The sequence below is a fragment of the Corapipo altera genome, unplaced genomic scaffold (genome assembly GCF_003945725.1).
Source record: "Corapipo altera isolate COAL_440 unplaced genomic scaffold, ASM394572v1 0, whole genome shotgun sequence".
Taxonomy (NCBI): domain Eukaryota; kingdom Metazoa; phylum Chordata; class Aves; order Passeriformes; family Pipridae; genus Corapipo; species Corapipo altera.
Genome location: NW_020884872.1, coordinates 38,804,946 through 38,822,077, shown reverse-complemented (window position 1 = coordinate 38,822,077; position 17,132 = coordinate 38,804,946). Strand labels below are relative to the sequence as shown.

Here is a 17,132-nt window from a genome sequence, read left to right as displayed (position 1 = left end):
GTTGATGTATAGAGAAGGGGATTTCCTTAAGATTAGTGCAGCTTAATTAAACTATTAATTTCTCATGCAAGTTTGTGAAAGACCAGGGAGACTTTCTAGTATCCTTCCAGTACCTAAAGGAGGCCAACAAAAGAGCTGGAGAGGGACTTTTTGCAAGGGCATGTAGAGACAGGACAAAGGCAAATGGCTTTAAACTGAAAGAGGGAAGGTTTGGATTAGATGTTAGGAAAAAATTATTTACTGTGAGAGTGGTGAGGCACTGGAACAAGCTGCCCTAAAAATTTGTGGATGCCCCATCCCTGGAGGTGTTCAAGGCCAGGTTGGATGGGGCTTTGAGTAATCTGGTCTAGTGGAAGGTGTCCCTGCCCATGGCAGGGGTCTTGGAACTAGCTGATATTTAAGGTCCCTTCCAACCCAAACCATTCTGTGAGTCTACAATTCTGCCAAGTTGGCCAAAGAGTTTAAGATGAGAGCATAATTTTGGAAATTACATAGGCCGTAGGCCTAGATTATAGCTATTACTTTCTCATGCATGTATATTGTACATTTTACTCTTGATAAAGTTATTGCCCTAGATTGTCCTGACACCCTTAACTGCTTTGGATGTGATGGAAAATTCCCTTTAATGGGACTGAGGGAGTCAGTTTTCTTTATAATCAAGCCAAATTCATGCTGACCTTTAGTCATCACATTGCAACAGAACAGGTAAATTAGTGAAACTGATACAGCTCCTAACATGAAAGCACAAATGACTAGGTTAAAACCTTGAAAAAAACTTTAGAATCAATCTGAAACCTTTGAAGGCAATCATTTGGTCTGGATGCATAGGAGAAGCAAGGTTTTTACATTTGACTTCCAAGGCTCTTCAGGCTCTGTCTAGTTTGATTGAAAGAAAACTTTTTCCCTCTACTGAACAAATCCTTTGACTTACTGTTCTTAACCCCAGTAACCTAGTACAGCAGTCTTTTCATCACATTTACTTTAATATGTCAGACTTCATAGAAGATATTTGGATAGTGTAAGAAGTTCCACAGCAAGGGAATGCATTGTCACCACTTGTTAAATAAATGTGTTTGTTCTCTGCCTATGCTTATTCTGCCTGTCTACTCTCAATTACACCAGAGAAAATCCAAACACAAAAGAAATGTAAACTTGAGAAATGATTTGCTTTATAACCATGCAAGTCTTTCCAGAACATCTTGGCCCAATATTTTAAAATTGAATGTAAGTCCTTTACCATGATAAGACATACACTGTAGAGACAAAAGACACAGACCTGCACTCTGGAGGAAGAAATTTCTGTAAAGGAGCACTATCATAATAAGATGAATGCATCAACCACTACTACTGTAGTCTTGCAGCAAAAAGAAATAAATAACATGCACATCACACTGCACTGAAATGGCAAGGGCTGAAAGTAGCGCAGTGTATGATCAGAATTGCAGAAAGCATTTTTAAAACTGTTGTATTGCAGTGGCACTTTGTTTTCTGAAAAAAATGCAACTTTTCCAGTAAGCATAATAGAGCACTATTATACAATATGCCTAAAATCCTGACATTTTAAAGACAGTATGTAAAGTTGGAGACTGCTGCTTGAAGTCCCTTTTTTTTTTCTTTGCTACAAAATGGAGCCTTATAGATTTTGCTTTAGAGATGCATAGCATCTAGTCCTTTAACCTATACCTGAGCACTTCAATAGCTGTAGTTCCTAATTAATACTTACATGCTTTCCACAAATTGAGAAAAACCTGAAGACAATTACACATGCCCCCATCATGTATGTGTACGCATTCTGGAACACAAACACAGAAGACTTAATACATCGTGCCCCAAGGATTTCTTGGAAAGATCATGACAATTGATCTTTTAATAATATAGGGAGATCCCCATATAAAATAAGAGAAATCATAAAATAGTAGCAACGATATTAAAAAACCCAAACCCAGCCTCTCCACACATCAAACCAAAAAACCTTCAATCCTCTATTAATTATGTCCATCAGGTCCAGTCTACTTGTCTAGGCAGCTGCTGGATTACAGAAACTCCTCAGGCCTTCCAAGCTACTTAGCAGGAGGGGGCGAACTGTGAATGTCAGGGCAAAATGTCTAGTCACACAAGACAGATTTTCTTTCAAACAGAGCTTGGGGCAGACAAGAGAGAATCCCACAGCCATTAGAGGGTTGTGACTTTGACAACTTGGGATTGATGACAAGTATCAACCATCCCTTCTCCTTCCCTTGTAAATAAAAGAACCAGGAGTGTATTTAAATTTAAAAAACTGGTGTGGGATGGAGGGAGAGCTGATTTCCTCACCTCTCCTCCGTGTCTTCTTGGATTAATCATCCCCCCTTAACCAAAACCAGTGGTATAGAATCGCTGGTGGGTTTGGGACAGTCTGTATTGTTCAGCAATTTTGAACCAATGCTTTCTTCCAGTCCTTTGCTCCCATTTGCATTCTGTGCATTGCCTCTTTCTTCCTTCTTTGCTCATGAAACTGTTGTTGGCAAGAGCTCTCAGTCTCTTCAGTCTCCTTCCTTTTCTCAGTCACATTACTGCTAAAGACTTGTTTTCTACCACTTTTACAGACCCTTAACTCATATCAGTAAGACAACCTTTGCACTACATCATTGTCCAAGACAATGATTCCTTCTTAGCATCAAGCTTAATGTTCTTCAGCTGTATTTCAGCCTTATTAAACTCCCGAGGGTTTATCTCAATGTGTAGCAGCAATCCTACTGCTGGTGCTTAACAGATGAAATCACTTTAATCACTGCAATTTCATTCTGTAAATCTTACCAATAAGGCAAAGTGAAGTATCACCCATATAACTCCAAGAGATGTCACCAAGAGATCATACCGATTTCTTCTGCTTTGCCAGAAGCCAGAAGGTGACATGGCAATAATCTTCATCGTGACCTAAGGATAAAAGAAATTAAAACTTGTAATGAAGAAATGGTTATTTCTTGCCATAAGATTCCTCTTCCATTCTCTAAAATGTTTGATTGAGTTCATCAAACAATCAAGGACAGGTTTCACATAAGCTAAATGTTCCTATGTGGACTAACCAAAAAATCTAAGGTTCCCTTAGGTGAAGGAAAACTGATGGAAGACCACAGATGACCAACACCAGTGGATGAGCAGCATCTCTCTGTCTCCATCAAGTATTGAAGACAGGAGCGTAGCTGACTACCTCAGACTGAATGCTTAATGTATAGATTGCCAAGGTGAATGTGGGCTTAAGATTTCTTAAAGTTAAACAAGCCATGAAGTTATAACATGATTATGTAAATAACGTGTAATTAATAAAGAACTAAAAAAAAAGTTACTAAAAGAAGTAGTAGTATCCTAGATAGCTATCTGTCTGTAAGCAGGCTAAAATCACGAAAGCACAATTGAACTCCGGAACATACTTGTGTTCTGTGGTACTTACATTTCAAATTAATTAAAATGTTTTCCCATATTACAAATATTTCTTGCTTTAAGGAATATTCTGTACTCAGCAGCATCTGTACTCAGAAGCATGTAAGAGAAGAAAGCTAAGAACAGCAAAGGCAGTACATTTTATGATGTACCTGGTAAAAGACAGCTGCCAAACTGCTTGACATTTCCAGTATAGGTAATAGGAATGCTGACAGGATTAAGCACCTAAACTCAGGTACCTACAATCTTGAACTGAATACCACACCATGCAAATAAACAACCCCACATCTCCCTTTATTCTGTCATCATCAGTGTGGTAACAAAAGTGAGATCTTCAAATTCTTCCTGTTCTTCTATACCACATATACTGATGTGAGCAGTAGAGGTTTAAGATTGAATCAGGAGTCGTTAGATTGGGCATAGGGCTGTTAGCTATGCAGAAAGCTTTGGACTTCCTCATGGATCATGCCTGCTAGTGGTAGCAGACCATGTACATAGCAGATTCTGTAACAAGACTATGATGCCTTAGGGAAGATCCTGGGCAGGAAGCTGCTTTGTCTCCATAAATTGTGTGCACTCACAGTGTGATAGCTTGCCTGTTGAGACAACCAACAGATTTTTTTTGGCTCTGAGAAAGTTCCTTTGAAATTCTACAAGTGTGTTTGTTTCCCCTGACAGTGTAAGAGAAAAAAGTAATTCCAAAGACACAGTTACTAGGTAAATTAAAACCTGTCTGCATATGACACAAAAATTTTCTGTGTTGCTCAGTCTCTCTAGAGGTACTGATTTCTCCTGGGTAGGGAAAAAAAATCAACAACGTGGCCATACTCTAGCTACAGCTAGTGTATACAAGCTATTCACTTCATTGCTTATTCATCACTGCTGGCAAAACCTATCAATGGAACATAGGAACTGTCATATTGGATTAGAGCAGTGGGAAACATAGTCTACTATCCTGTTTCTGATAGTGGTCAGTATCAGCTATGCAGAATGGACTGACAAGAAAAGTAGTCAACCATAAACTTATAAAGAATTGTGTACTAACCTAACCACAGAGGAAGCATCTTCTTTAACATCATAAATGTGTGTTTTGTTATACTATGGATATCCTTACACATTAAAAAACACATGCATTTCAAAATGTGGCTAAATCGTTAGATTCCAATCTTATGCAAATAGGCTAAAGACACCTTGCACAGTTGTTTGTAATAACAATATTCTCATAGAAAGAGAACTGCTACCACACAGGAGCCAGATCTGTGCCTCAAAAGACAGACAATATAGACATGGCTTATTAAAGTATTAAAATGAAGTATGATACTTAAACCAAACCAAACCAAACCAAAACTGAGAGAGTTTTGATGATGTCACAGATACAGAGTAGTGGGGATTAATGCACCAGGCAAAATAGAACCGGATCAAGCAAAACTTCCATGAGACAACACAGACCCTGTGTTATACAGAGGGAATTTAATCTGAGATGTTCTGCAAGAAAAGAGTTCACTGGGTTCACCAAAACACACTTTTAAAGGCTCAGACTTGAATATATATATAAGGACACAAAGCTCAAGGTTGTAGAGAAATATGACTATGATACATTAAAAGTTTCTTCTTATAATACATGTTTAAAGACAAGTGACATGGAGAACCCCGAATGTACATGTTCAGAAATAAATACCATAGTGAAGAATGAGACAGATTTCCTAAAGACAAAATGAAATATGTACATACGAGGCTTAATCTCAAGAAGTCTCAAAATATATTACTTTACCTCGAGGACAAAAATGAAGGTGAAAACAACGGACATTGTTGCTAAAGGTACAGTCACTGGATCTGCAGCATCCCACTGAAATGCAAACAAAATCCATTCATAGAAGAGTAGCTGTTAAACAGAATAAATGCCTCCTCATTGCCTTAACTTTTCTTGAAGGTTTTGTTAATGAATAGATTTCACTTTAAAATATGCTCAGACAGGAATGGCATCTTGGTATACTCTTCTCTTGTAGATTTATAGAAATTAAAAATAGTGGATCAGACCACAAAAAGGCACAAATTTACTCAGTTTTAAAAGTTACAATTAATCTACAGTGATCTGCCCCAGTTGAGATTGTTGTATCTAGAAATCATGTTTCCTTACATTCATCACAGTAATGGCTCAATTGATGGTTAACTGGTGTTAGGAAACGTGCAACACATGCTGTACTACTATAAAGAAACACTTAAAAAAATCACAATTACCTTAACTGATAACAACACAGACTGTGCCAGAACAAGTACAGCAATAGTTCTCTTAAAGAACGGATGCTGAGTTATGTCATACATCTTAGCTCTAAAGCCATCATTATCTGAAAAAAAAAAAAAAAGAGTTTAAGGAGGAGAGTTAAAAAACACAATGGCATTTTCCTCCTACTTCTGAACATCAAAATATATTTCTAATTTTCTGCTACAATTTTCCATATCAAATAGGGCTTCTGAACATCTAATTTCAAATACTGAATACCAGTGTTGCATGAAGGTTTTGGTACTTTTAGTGTAAGTAAGTGCATCATTCAACTGCTGTCAGGTTAATACATTCCATTCATATCACTACAGTCAACTGCAAACATTTTTCATTTAGAAATTCATTTTATCATTAAGGTTTATCCTAAAGCCATCGAAGCAGAACCTTTTTTGGGTTGATTTTAATAGCTTATGGAGAGATCTGTAGCTGGAGCCTGTTTCGACATTAACTTATGCACAACCTCCTAGTGGCCTCACGATTACAGTTTTAATTTGAATTGCAGATTCCTGGGGAATTATGAACACTAGGGCTTAACATGTATAAAATCAAAATATCTTTGATACCCGGACGAGGTGGGAGATGAAGAGGTTGTGCTATCTTCAGTCTGCTTTTCAGATCTTCCCATCGTCTCTGATCTACAGTCAGTAAAGCTGTCCCCTTAATAAACAAAGAGAAGTGTATAAAGCTTTTGTCATTTACAGCTAGAACATTCAACACTGTAACATGAAAACAACATTCTCTCTGGTGCCTGAAACAAAGTTACATATGCAACTTTCCTTAAATAACACACTGTTTGGGTAAAGGGGTCTGAAGTATCAGCTGTTACTCAAGAGGATTTCTGGATGCATTAGCTGTGTGTTTCCGGAACTCAACCCAGCAGGCACAGTTGTTCTTTGTAGCAGCAGCCCAGTGTGGGCAATGAAACACTGCAGGAGGTCTTCTATTTCACTGAACATCATTTGCCAGGAAGCACTGTTTTAAAGACTGGTCGATTTTGTCTGGACTTTGCAGCAGAAAATCCTGTGGCTCATCAGTGCTGCTACAGTTTCTCAGGGAACAAGCCCTCCAGGAGACCACTGCTGCTCTCTACAGCTCTTCTGCTTGGGGTGTAATTGAAATAAAATAATAGTATGTTATGAATCTACAAGAGCTCTCCATGGAGGAAGGACAAAGAGAGTTGGAGACACACCCTTAGGGTGGGGTGGTGGTAGCTGGTATGTGTGTAAATGTTCTCATATCATAGGAAGAAACAAGCAAACTCCAAATGGAATTCAATGTTATCTAAAATGACCTTCAAAGCAAAGTGAGTTCCTTGTAACTTCAGAGAACTGTAAAATCTCATGGAAGGATTCTAGAGTTACAAAAACAAGGGAGACCTTTTCAAGGTAAGTGTCAAAAGGCTGCTCTCCCCGTTAGAAAGGAGCTGCACTGAGCTGGGTGAGGGCTGGGGTGATTTTTGGGGCTCACCTGGGAATTGGCTTGTTTAGATGCTTGAACTGAGGCTGGCTGTGCAACTGATAAGGTCAGGATTCCTCCCTCTTAGTGGACATAATCTCTTTATGGAACTGTGTCCCCAGACAGCACCCTGGGAAGAGGTGCCTTCCAACACAATCCAGAAAAAGTGATAGATGTAATGATGCTGACTACTTGTGTCAGGGCCAAATCGTACCATTTAGAAATGCTTAAATTAAAAGGAACTCATTAACCCCAATGAGCATGTCTGGTTTATATTCCTGGAGACCCTTCACTACAAACAAGACAAAAGGTGGCAAAAAAGAGTGGACTCCTGTAAAATATAGAAATAATGGTGCCAAGTTGCTTTGTTGCTCAGAAACTGCCAGTTCCACAAGTGGGATCATTATAAGGGGGCCACAGAGCAGAGCCCTGCAAGTAGCACTACTGCTGGAGGAGCTGTGTTTGCATTTGGACTTCATCGCAAAGTGGCAGCTAATATTTTAGTATTGACACATTTGAAGGAAAAGTAATACTGCACAGCTGAACAAGAAGAGGCAGAAGCATCTATAAAAATCCAATGGAATTCCCTGTCAAAATTTAGTGAATAAGAAAATAAATGAATAACACATTGCTCCTTGTTCTCTAGAACAGATACATTTTTACAGGAATGACCACACTTTATCTCACCAAAATTACACTGGAGTTATGCAAATATAAAAATACCTTCAGAATAGCAGAGGTTTTAGGCCATTTATTTGTCTCACAAAGTGCTTGACTCAATTGCATGATGCCTTGCTTGCCCATGCTACATGCACAGTAGTGTGCTGCTCAGCTCCCTTCTAGAAGGAGTCAAAGGGTCTTCCTGAAGGACAAACTCCACAGTTGCGTTTGCTACAGAGTTTGGATTAGGGCCATAGCCAGCAACCACACACTCCAGCATTAGCACACTGGGTTGTTGCACATCTCCACACCCCAGAGTCTGCAATAATCCTTTCTCTCCAGTGCCATGAGTGATAAAAATATCATATCTCATTATTTTTGTCACTTTGAACCAAAAGATGAAAAAAATTAATAATTATGTCGCTATGCTTCAGGGGCACCACAAGAGGCTCAGAAAATCTCCCCTCAGATTAAGCATTGTGCAGTGTGTATGCAGCAAATCCATCCAGAGTATTCTATCTTTAACAAGTGTAGACATAAGCTGCTCTGCAACAATTCCCCTGGGGACAAGTTTTTCTATTTCTCAGGGTAATCCAAAAAGCCCATGTGAACTTCTCTAGAAAACTAGCTACCTTTTTGTTTAAGTGATGGACAATTATTTTTACAATGTACTCTGCTGTTTGCCAGGAAAAAGTCACACAGCTTTACTGTGGATATGAAATACTGCAATGGGAGGGCTCTAATGAGACCTCTTAGCTGCAACACATACAAGTATAACACACCTTTTTATCTGCCACCGCATGTATGCCTACATCAAACTAAACCAGCAGCATCTGTAAATACATTGTGCTTTAGGTTCAGTCTCCATCTAGCAATGGTTGCACTATAAATAAACTCAGACAGCTTTGACAGAGTATGTGATGGATTGCTATCATCACAGGTTTCAGTTTTGTAGCAAATATGGATCAGATGTATCTGAAGACTTGCAGTGTTGCAGAATGCAAGATCGGTGAGCCAGTCTTAAAGGCAGCCTTACCAGGTAATGTAGACAGTGCAGTATCAGTTTCAGGTTTCTTACAGAGTCAGTTCTACTGAATAAAATGCCTCACTCAGAACAAGCCACCTCATTCAGTACCTTGTTTTCATTAAAATTAGCGATGACAACTCCAACAAAAAGGGTCAGTCCAATCATGCAGCCAAGAAATACAAAAACATGAATGTAGATTCCATGGATCTGAATAGACAAAAGTAAGATTTATAGTTAAGACAAATCAAAGTTAGGTGTTGTAGAATTCAAAGGCTTTGTTGCGTTTCCTTACCGGCCCAACTCGATGAATAATAACATCTCTGACTTCCACCCAGCCTTTTAATGAAAGAACTTCAAATAGCGCCAGCATTGCATTGCCCACATTGTCAAAATTAAAATTCCGAGGATTTGCCCTGAAATGCAGCACACAAATAGGTGTAACTTCAGCAATAAAGTTGTTCTATTTGATACCCTGATTCTTCATAGCCTAACATTTAAATACCCTGCAAAGCTGGTGTGAAAGTTTCTGGAACACATCAAAGTTCTGTATTAAGAATAAGAAAATAGCAGCAACAGCAATAAATATTTAAAGCCTAATATTTTAGATCCCTATGTATGGTTTATTTTCTTACTCAGAATCTGATTCACAGTAATAAAGCTTAAAATACATTCAAGGTTCAGGTTGAATGGGGCTTTAAGCAACCTGGTGTAGTGAAAGGTGTTCCTGTCCATGGCAAGGGGGTTGGAACTAGAGGATCTTTAAGGTCCCTTCCAACCCAAACCATTCTATGACAGTATGTTGCTGCATTTTAGTGGTTTTGCCATTGAAATTAGAAAAATACAGCATTCATGAAAAAATAAATCTGATGGTATAGGCCAGATTCTAAAATAAATTTACCTGTAGGAGATCATTCTCTAACACACATAGAAAATCTGGACTCCAAAGTCAGCAAGATTATTTAGAAAATGTAGTTCTCTGTTACATTATCATCAGGAACTGTCAGTCTAAAGCAAAACTTACTGAGATGACATCATATCTTCTTGGCTTACCTATACCATATGCTCTGATCTTTTTTATCAGTTGACATTCAAAAGAGTGTTTGCAACCGAACATTAAAAGTACCCTCTTTGGGCTAGGTTAGCATGGTGCTCTGTCTCTACAATCCAAAACAGATAATCCAAAGAGCACAATGACTTTTCAACAGTCTATAAGCTAAATAGTTGTATTCCAGAAGAGTTATTAAGTGTTTGGTGCCTCTTAAATCCAATCATTCAGTGAAAATAGAGCTCTCAGATGCAGATATTTCATTTTAATGCAGTCCTTATACTGACATCTGGCTCTTGAAAATCTGGCATGACACAGCCAACAGGTGATATAAATGTCCTTGCAGTAAAACATTTTTCTGCAATATTCCCCAAAGTTTACAGTTATGCTGATTAAGGCAGCTTTTGTTTATTTCTGGATCAAGCTGAACAGGATTGAATTTGCTTACTTGAAGAAGGATTTGTCTGAAGCATACAGAAACAAAGACATCTGCAGATGTCAGAATTTCACTGACTGTTCAAATCACAGCATATTATTTCATTAGTATAGGATGGATCTGAAACCACCACTGCTGGTACATTTTTTATCCACACACATGGCCAATTAAAATAATTGTGGCTGTTAAGATGATTTTGCAAAATGCCAACTAAGTGAAAAATATAAAAAATTAAAAAGAGTCTGTTCAGGTGTTGAGAAATATTAAATGGACTTTATTAGAATACTAATTAAAAACTTATGTTAGCTTTTAAATAATTTTTACTGCATTTCTGCAATAGATAGACCACAAGGGCTCCCTGCATTGGAAAAAGAAAGAAGCTGCTAGCTGGCATGGTTGATGGCCATAGAAGAGAAAGTCTGGTTTTAGACATGACTTGCTCATTTGTTTTTATGGGTAGCTGTAGGAAAGTTGATTTACGTTTCTTTTTCTTCCATCTTTTCATATATATTCTTAGGTTCTGTGTTGCTGTATGGCTCTCACAATGTCTCTATAATAGTACTAAAGAACAATTAAGTGATAATTCTTCTTTGAGAAAATAACTCCCACTGTAATAATAACCAAATCAAATCTAATTCCTATATAGGTTTAGTATCTCAGGGATTTATACCTTTCTGGTTTATGAAGTTAAGGTTAAGTCCAGAAAAGTTTCATATATATGGCTTTTTACTAAATATACCAGAATTTTTACCCTTAATATAATTTAAATTACAATAAAACCCCTCAATCAGTAGTTTAATGCCATGAGATTTGAGCCATTTTTCTACACCAACAGTTGCATTTTTGGAAGAAAAATAGGCAAATATGTAGCAACTCACCAGACTCGTGGCACCCAAAATCCAGGCTTTTTCTCTCCAGGTCTTAACTTTAAATTGAGGTTTTTGGAAACACTTACATTTATTCTGAAGATGCCATGACAGTCTTCCTATAGTGAAATAAACCACAGCCTGAGATTAAACAAATGTCCTGAGAGATGCCATCACAAACAGGACATTTGCCACAATGGGAAAGCAATGTAAAGAGAAATGAAAGATTATTTACAGGTCTGTGACGAATAGTCATGGACCTTTATCCAAATGAAAAATGCATCTTAGCAAGGATTCAAAATGCTCTTTTTCTCCCAGGACTTGACAGTGCTTTTCAATTTGCAAGAATATGTAGCCTTTCATCTCTTTCCTAAAGACCATTGGTCTCTTCAGGTGATGATGATATTTCTCCAAATGGAGTAAGAAACAAGGATAACTTTCTCCATATAACCCGCATAGCGTTCCCAGTGCTTTGAACCTCTAGCAGTCTAACCTGTTTTTCAACTGTGGACTTAAGAATGCAGAGGTTCAATTTTCCATGGTTAATTCCATGTGCCATCCAGTCCTTTGCAGACAATAATGGCATTAATTTGACAACTTTCTTAAAGACAGTCCTCAATATTTGGACCTGCTTTACTTTTTTAATCAAAACACATCCTTATATTCGTTCACTGAATCCTTTTTTACGTCTTCCTCCATCATTCTGCTTATGAACAAGAAAGTGCTCAAGATCTCCATTTCTCATATGACAGCTCTGATTTCCTCACTTGCTTTCCCTAGCAGGTAGAAATTGCAAAACATACCAATATTTTGAAGCAGAAAAGCAGTTCTTACCCTAGAGATGATGTGAGGATCATTGCATTTGGCCAGTTTTCCAGCAAACAGCTGCACTCCAAAGCTTGCAAAAACAAGCATTAAAGTCAGCAAAAGTATAGAAACCTGTAAAGATGAAGTTAGATTTGTTAAGTTCTACTCCTATAGATTTGAAAAAGGGGTTCAGCTCCTTTGGGGAACTGCAGGTAGGATAGTTTTGTGGCATAAACCTGGAGATACGGCTTTCATGACAGATATGCTACTTTAGGTTCTGATGCAGTAACGAGGTGCTGCCTTAGTCTTAGTCTTATCATTAACATAGGATCTAAAAACAGCAGATAAGGATCAAAGCTTTCTTGCATTCAGTGTACCACCTTGCTAAATTCTGTACGCATAAGAATTACTACTCACTTTAAAGAGAACTTTTCAAGTACTTAAATATGTGCTCCTTCTGTTTTTCTGAATCAGGCTTTACTAACTAATCCAAGCAAGACATTGTTAGATATTTATCCAGGATAGTTACAATAAAGATACGCATGAGTAAATTATGATGTAAATATCTTTATCTGTATCTATGAAATACTAACTAGCTTTATACTTTTTGTCCTTGTTCTATTACTACCTGCAAATATTTTGTAGCTTTGCCTTTTATATCAGTGTGACCTAATACAGCATCCTGCTAAGGAATAAAATATCTGTTATTTAGGCTGACAAATATCACATAGGGTCTCAAGACAATAGATTAGGTTCTGATCAAGCAATCACAGACTCCATTACTGTAACAATGAGATGCAGATCTGTGATAAGCAGCTGTATTGTCTCTGGTTGCCTCTCAAAAAACTTGGAGGTAGAGACCTTCAGCTCAGAAACCAGATTTACTTTTGTTCTTGCAGAGCTGCCATATGCTCCTTCTTATCTTCCTTGCCCAACTAGAAGTGTGAATAAGGAGTAGTTTTTTTTTCAGTAGTCCTCCTATGTAACTGTGGTGAAATGCATGCTGAATAATTATAATTTATAAAAGAATTATTAAAGCAGCTTTATTCAGTATAAATATGAGTTACTTATATTCCTAATTTTTAACCTGTTCTCTGGTCATCTCCAGTGATAGCCACAATGAGAAGTAAACAGACAACAATGGTGAAAAGAATAGAAAACATACATGTTATAGCAAAATGTTATCTTATTACTCTTTCATATATTTTAACAAGAAAAAAATAATTGGCACATACCAAAAAAATTTCCTTAAAGCCACTAAACAGCTCTCGCACCACTTTTCTCATCTGAGGGACTAGTTTGAAAATTCGAAGAGGTCGGAGGCAGCGGAGTACCATTAAGAGCTGAGCTCCAGATTTGGCAGGGACATTCTGAGGCATCCAGCACAGGAATATCAAACTCACCTGGAGATGACAGGGCAGGAAAAGGCAAAGAAGGATTAGGCTTACAATGCCTTACTTGATATAGACACAGCACAGAAGATCAATGACTGCTTCTCTTCCTTAAAATTAAAGGAAAGAATAAGGCAGAAAAGCACCTAATTTAGAAAATGGACTTGGATGTCTTGTGTCCTGGCTTATTGTCTTAACTAACAGGCATCAGCTTCAGTCTCCACCTTCCCCTTTGACTCAGAATCTACTTGATACTTTTCAGCAGATGGAACTGTTCCAAAAGAGGAAACCAATTTGGCCGATTCAGAATAGGGTCAGAAACTATATTCTTGGAGCAGGCAGCATTATTGTTCTCTCCCCCTTCTCATTTCAGAGATTCTATCCTGAATCTAAGAAATCTTCACCTGGAAAATCTGTTAACAGTTTTCTCAACAGTTTTTCCTATCACTTTGTTACAGGCATAAATAGTTTTGTCACCACGTGGTCTCATCACATAAATGTTATGTATTTGAAAACATTTTCAAACAGCATAGTTGTGTCTTGTAGCCTCAACGATCTCTGACAAATGGTTATTGATTTAAAGTCTGTTAATTACTTCTTATTTTTTAAAAGCCAATGTTACTATAGGGGGACAGAGATGAGAGTGTTACAATGAAGTAAGTGCACAAAAAATGGAGGATCAAACTGATATCACCAATATGATTTAAAACATAATATGAATTGTTAAAACAACAGTGACAAAAGACAGCTGCTCCATCAAAACAAAATGATTTGCCAGTCCTTCTAACTTTATTTCATATTCTTTTAAGACCACCACAAGCACATTTGGAATATCCAAGCTACACCACCTAAATTTTCCTTCAGACAAGCAGAGGGATTCAGAGAGATTTGAAGAAACTAATGCACACTACAGTAGGACTTTGTACAAGTATGCATATTTTTATTTGCTAACAATGGAATCTTAGATACAAATTGATCATGACAAATTTTATGCAGCACATCTGTCGGTGAATTTATCTCTGAAAGATTTAATCTAAATCCATCAAAGCCATTTTTCTCAGTAATTTCTTCAGTACTAAATAACAGAATAACAGAATATGCTGAGTTGGAAGGGACCCACAAGGATCATCGAGTCCAGCCCTTAGCCCTGCACAGGACCATCCCCAAGAGTCACACCATGTGCCCAAGAGTATTGCCAACTGCTTCTTGAACTCCTTCAGGCTTTGTGCTTTGACCACTTACCTGAGGAGCCTGTTCTAGTGCCCAACCACAAATAAAAATATTTCATACTGCATTATACTGGGTACTGGTTTTGACACATTCTGTGGTGTTTACTGTCATACATGAAGAGGAAATGGACACCCTTCTCCTGTATTTGAATAGAATACACAAAATTTCTCAGGTACAAAGGAAACAGTAGAGCAATTTTTTTTCCTGAGAACCACTACTGATAGGTATAGGATATAAAAAGATATTGTTTTGCTTTCTGCTACAGCAACACCAGCAACAAGGTCATACCCTTCATCAAATATTAAAGGATTTTTAAACACCTTCTATAAGGTAGGAATACTGTGGAGAGGGGTAGAAGCAATGAGTATCTATGAAACAGGTAAAATAAAGATTCTCCTGCATAAGAATGCTGAAGCGAGGTCAGAGATCTTGAGTTTACTTTGGAATTAAATCAGATCTGACACTTAAAGCATATCAACAAATAAACAACTAAAAGGGACCATACAATGACCCTACACTAAATTGCCAGGTGCTTATCACATCAGTGTATTTTTAGATGTCTAAACAAGTATTTGTACACATAACTGACAGGAATGCACATGAAAACAGCAGTGTCTGAACACAAATTATACTACTGTATTTGCATCAGGGTGCAGAGCCAAACTTTTTCATACTACTAAACATTTATATAACTGAAGATATCAAAATTAAGAATGCTACAAAAACCTCCCATAAATATAAAAACTTACAAGATATATAAATATGTCCATAACGCCTCCAAAGTCCCTAATGACAGCTGTTGGTGTAAAAAACAAGCCATCTGCCATAATCTTCAGATTAAGCTCAATGCTCATGAATATTACAAAAACATATTCAGCAATCTGAAAAGCAAAGCAGAAAACAGTCATAATTTAAGAACAGGCAGTGGAGAAAACCAAGATGATTGTGCTTCGTTAATTGTAAAATGATTTGGTGGCAGTACCTGGAGTGTTGGAGCATGCATAACTCTTCTAAAAGGGGATTCGAACATCATGGAAATGCAGGAGCATATAGTAACAATGATCATGACCCAGTCCAGGTAAGTAACCAAACCCAGCAAGTCACTGTGAACAATACATAAGGAAATTCCATTACAGAAATGCCTAGAGTGCTGTGTACTTGTGCCACGCCCACAGTAAAGTGCTTTCCTATGAAAAATAAATTAAGCTGAGGAGTATCAAAGATTTCAGTATTTCAGAAATGTGTACTAAAACCAGAGAAGTTACATGCAAGTGAAGAAGAAAAGTCTGATTAAAAAATCTGCTTCCTATTCATCCTCCTCCCCAATCAACTCCACGGAAAGAAAAACCTTTTTGGGAAAAAAAAAATATACATGTGCATGCACATATACACACATACATGCAGGTGTGTGCTCACACACTTATGCTGCAGGCTTATGTGACCAAGCAAAGTTACTTTTGCAGTGCTTACTAAAGCTGATGGTATTTGGTATTTTTCACAGCTCCAGTAACAGGATCTGTTTTAGAACTATAAAAAGAAGAAAAGATACAGTAATTTACATTTTATTTTAGTTAACATTATAATTATACCATGCATCTGTCACCTCAGAGTAATTTCTGTCCAAAATCAAGGCTCCATTTTATCTCATCTTAATTTTAAATGTCTGAATAAGTTTCATTTAATTCTATGCAATTTCAGTCATATTACCAACACAGCTGGTATCACTTTAACTCATTGCTTACCTGTAATTCCTCTAATGATTCCTTGAACTGCTAGTTTTTTGGGTCTTGCTTTTGCAAACAAGGATTTAGTTTTGTATTTTGCTTGGAAATGAGTGCGCTAAGCTGCTACCGAATTTTATGTACCAAGGTATTTCCTCAGGAGTTCTTTAATTTCAAAACTTCTTGGACCATGGCTGGATGGGGCTCTGAGCAACCTGTCCTAGCAAAAGCCGTCCCTTTCCTTGGCAGAGGGGGTTGAACTAGGTGACCTTAAAGGCCCCTTCCAACTTAAACCACTTCTTATCATTTTGTGATTCTATGATATCCTCAGTTAACATACACACACACAAATCCTTCCACATGACCTATTTCTTTTACTACTTCTTCAGTCTTTTTCTGATTAATATTTTTAGATTCTCCATATCTGAATTTTCCTATGTAATTGCTGCGCTCCACCTACCATGTCCAAGCACCCATTAGGCAGTCAGAAAGAGTGAGAACCACTTTAAAAGTAATATACACATATCTGGGAGACATGAGTTAAGTTCTTGCTGCAGCAATTATTTATTGATTCTTAAAATCAAGCCTTTTCCTCATATTTTACATAGTAGCATTCCTCAGCCTTTTTTACTAGAAGAAAATATGTATCCTACCAGTTTGAAAAAGATATCTAAAATACCTTACTTGGCAAGCTAGGTAGGACAATGAATAAAGCAGGTAGGATTTAAAGAAATGAAAAAAGTACTGTTTAAGAAAATCAGTTTATTCTTATAATTGCAAACATTTTCTTTAA

At 37.4% G+C, this 17,132-nt stretch overlaps 1 protein-coding gene across 5 annotated transcripts in view; it reads right to left on the bottom strand.

Annotated features, from left to right (window-relative positions):
- NALCN (sodium leak channel, non-selective) overlaps positions 1-17,132 on the bottom strand; it is a 223,288-nt gene that overhangs the window by 13,232 nt on the left and 192,924 nt on the right. For 4 of the 5 annotated variants that reach the window (XM_027644562.1, XM_027644537.1, XM_027644531.1 and 1 more), the window contains 13 exons: positions 16,089-16,145; positions 15,601-15,721; positions 15,368-15,499; positions 13,233-13,400; positions 12,025-12,129; positions 11,203-11,309; positions 9,136-9,256; positions 8,952-9,050; positions 6,265-6,358; positions 5,659-5,765; positions 5,192-5,266; positions 2,797-2,916; positions 1,724-1,792 (listed from right to left, as the gene is read on the bottom strand). In XM_027644562.1, coding sequence (XP_027500363.1) covers positions 1,724-1,792; positions 2,797-2,916; positions 5,192-5,266; positions 5,659-5,765; positions 6,265-6,358; positions 8,952-9,050; positions 9,136-9,256; positions 11,203-11,309; positions 12,025-12,129; positions 13,233-13,400; positions 15,368-15,499; positions 15,601-15,721; positions 16,089-16,145 — 1,375 coding nt within the window. The remainder of the gene's footprint in view (positions 1-1,723; positions 1,793-2,796; positions 2,917-5,191; positions 5,267-5,658; positions 5,766-6,264; positions 6,359-8,951; positions 9,051-9,135; positions 9,257-11,202; positions 11,310-12,024; positions 12,130-13,232; positions 13,401-15,367; positions 15,500-15,600; positions 15,722-16,088; positions 16,146-17,132) is intronic. The other variant, XM_027644546.1, reaches the window with a different exon arrangement.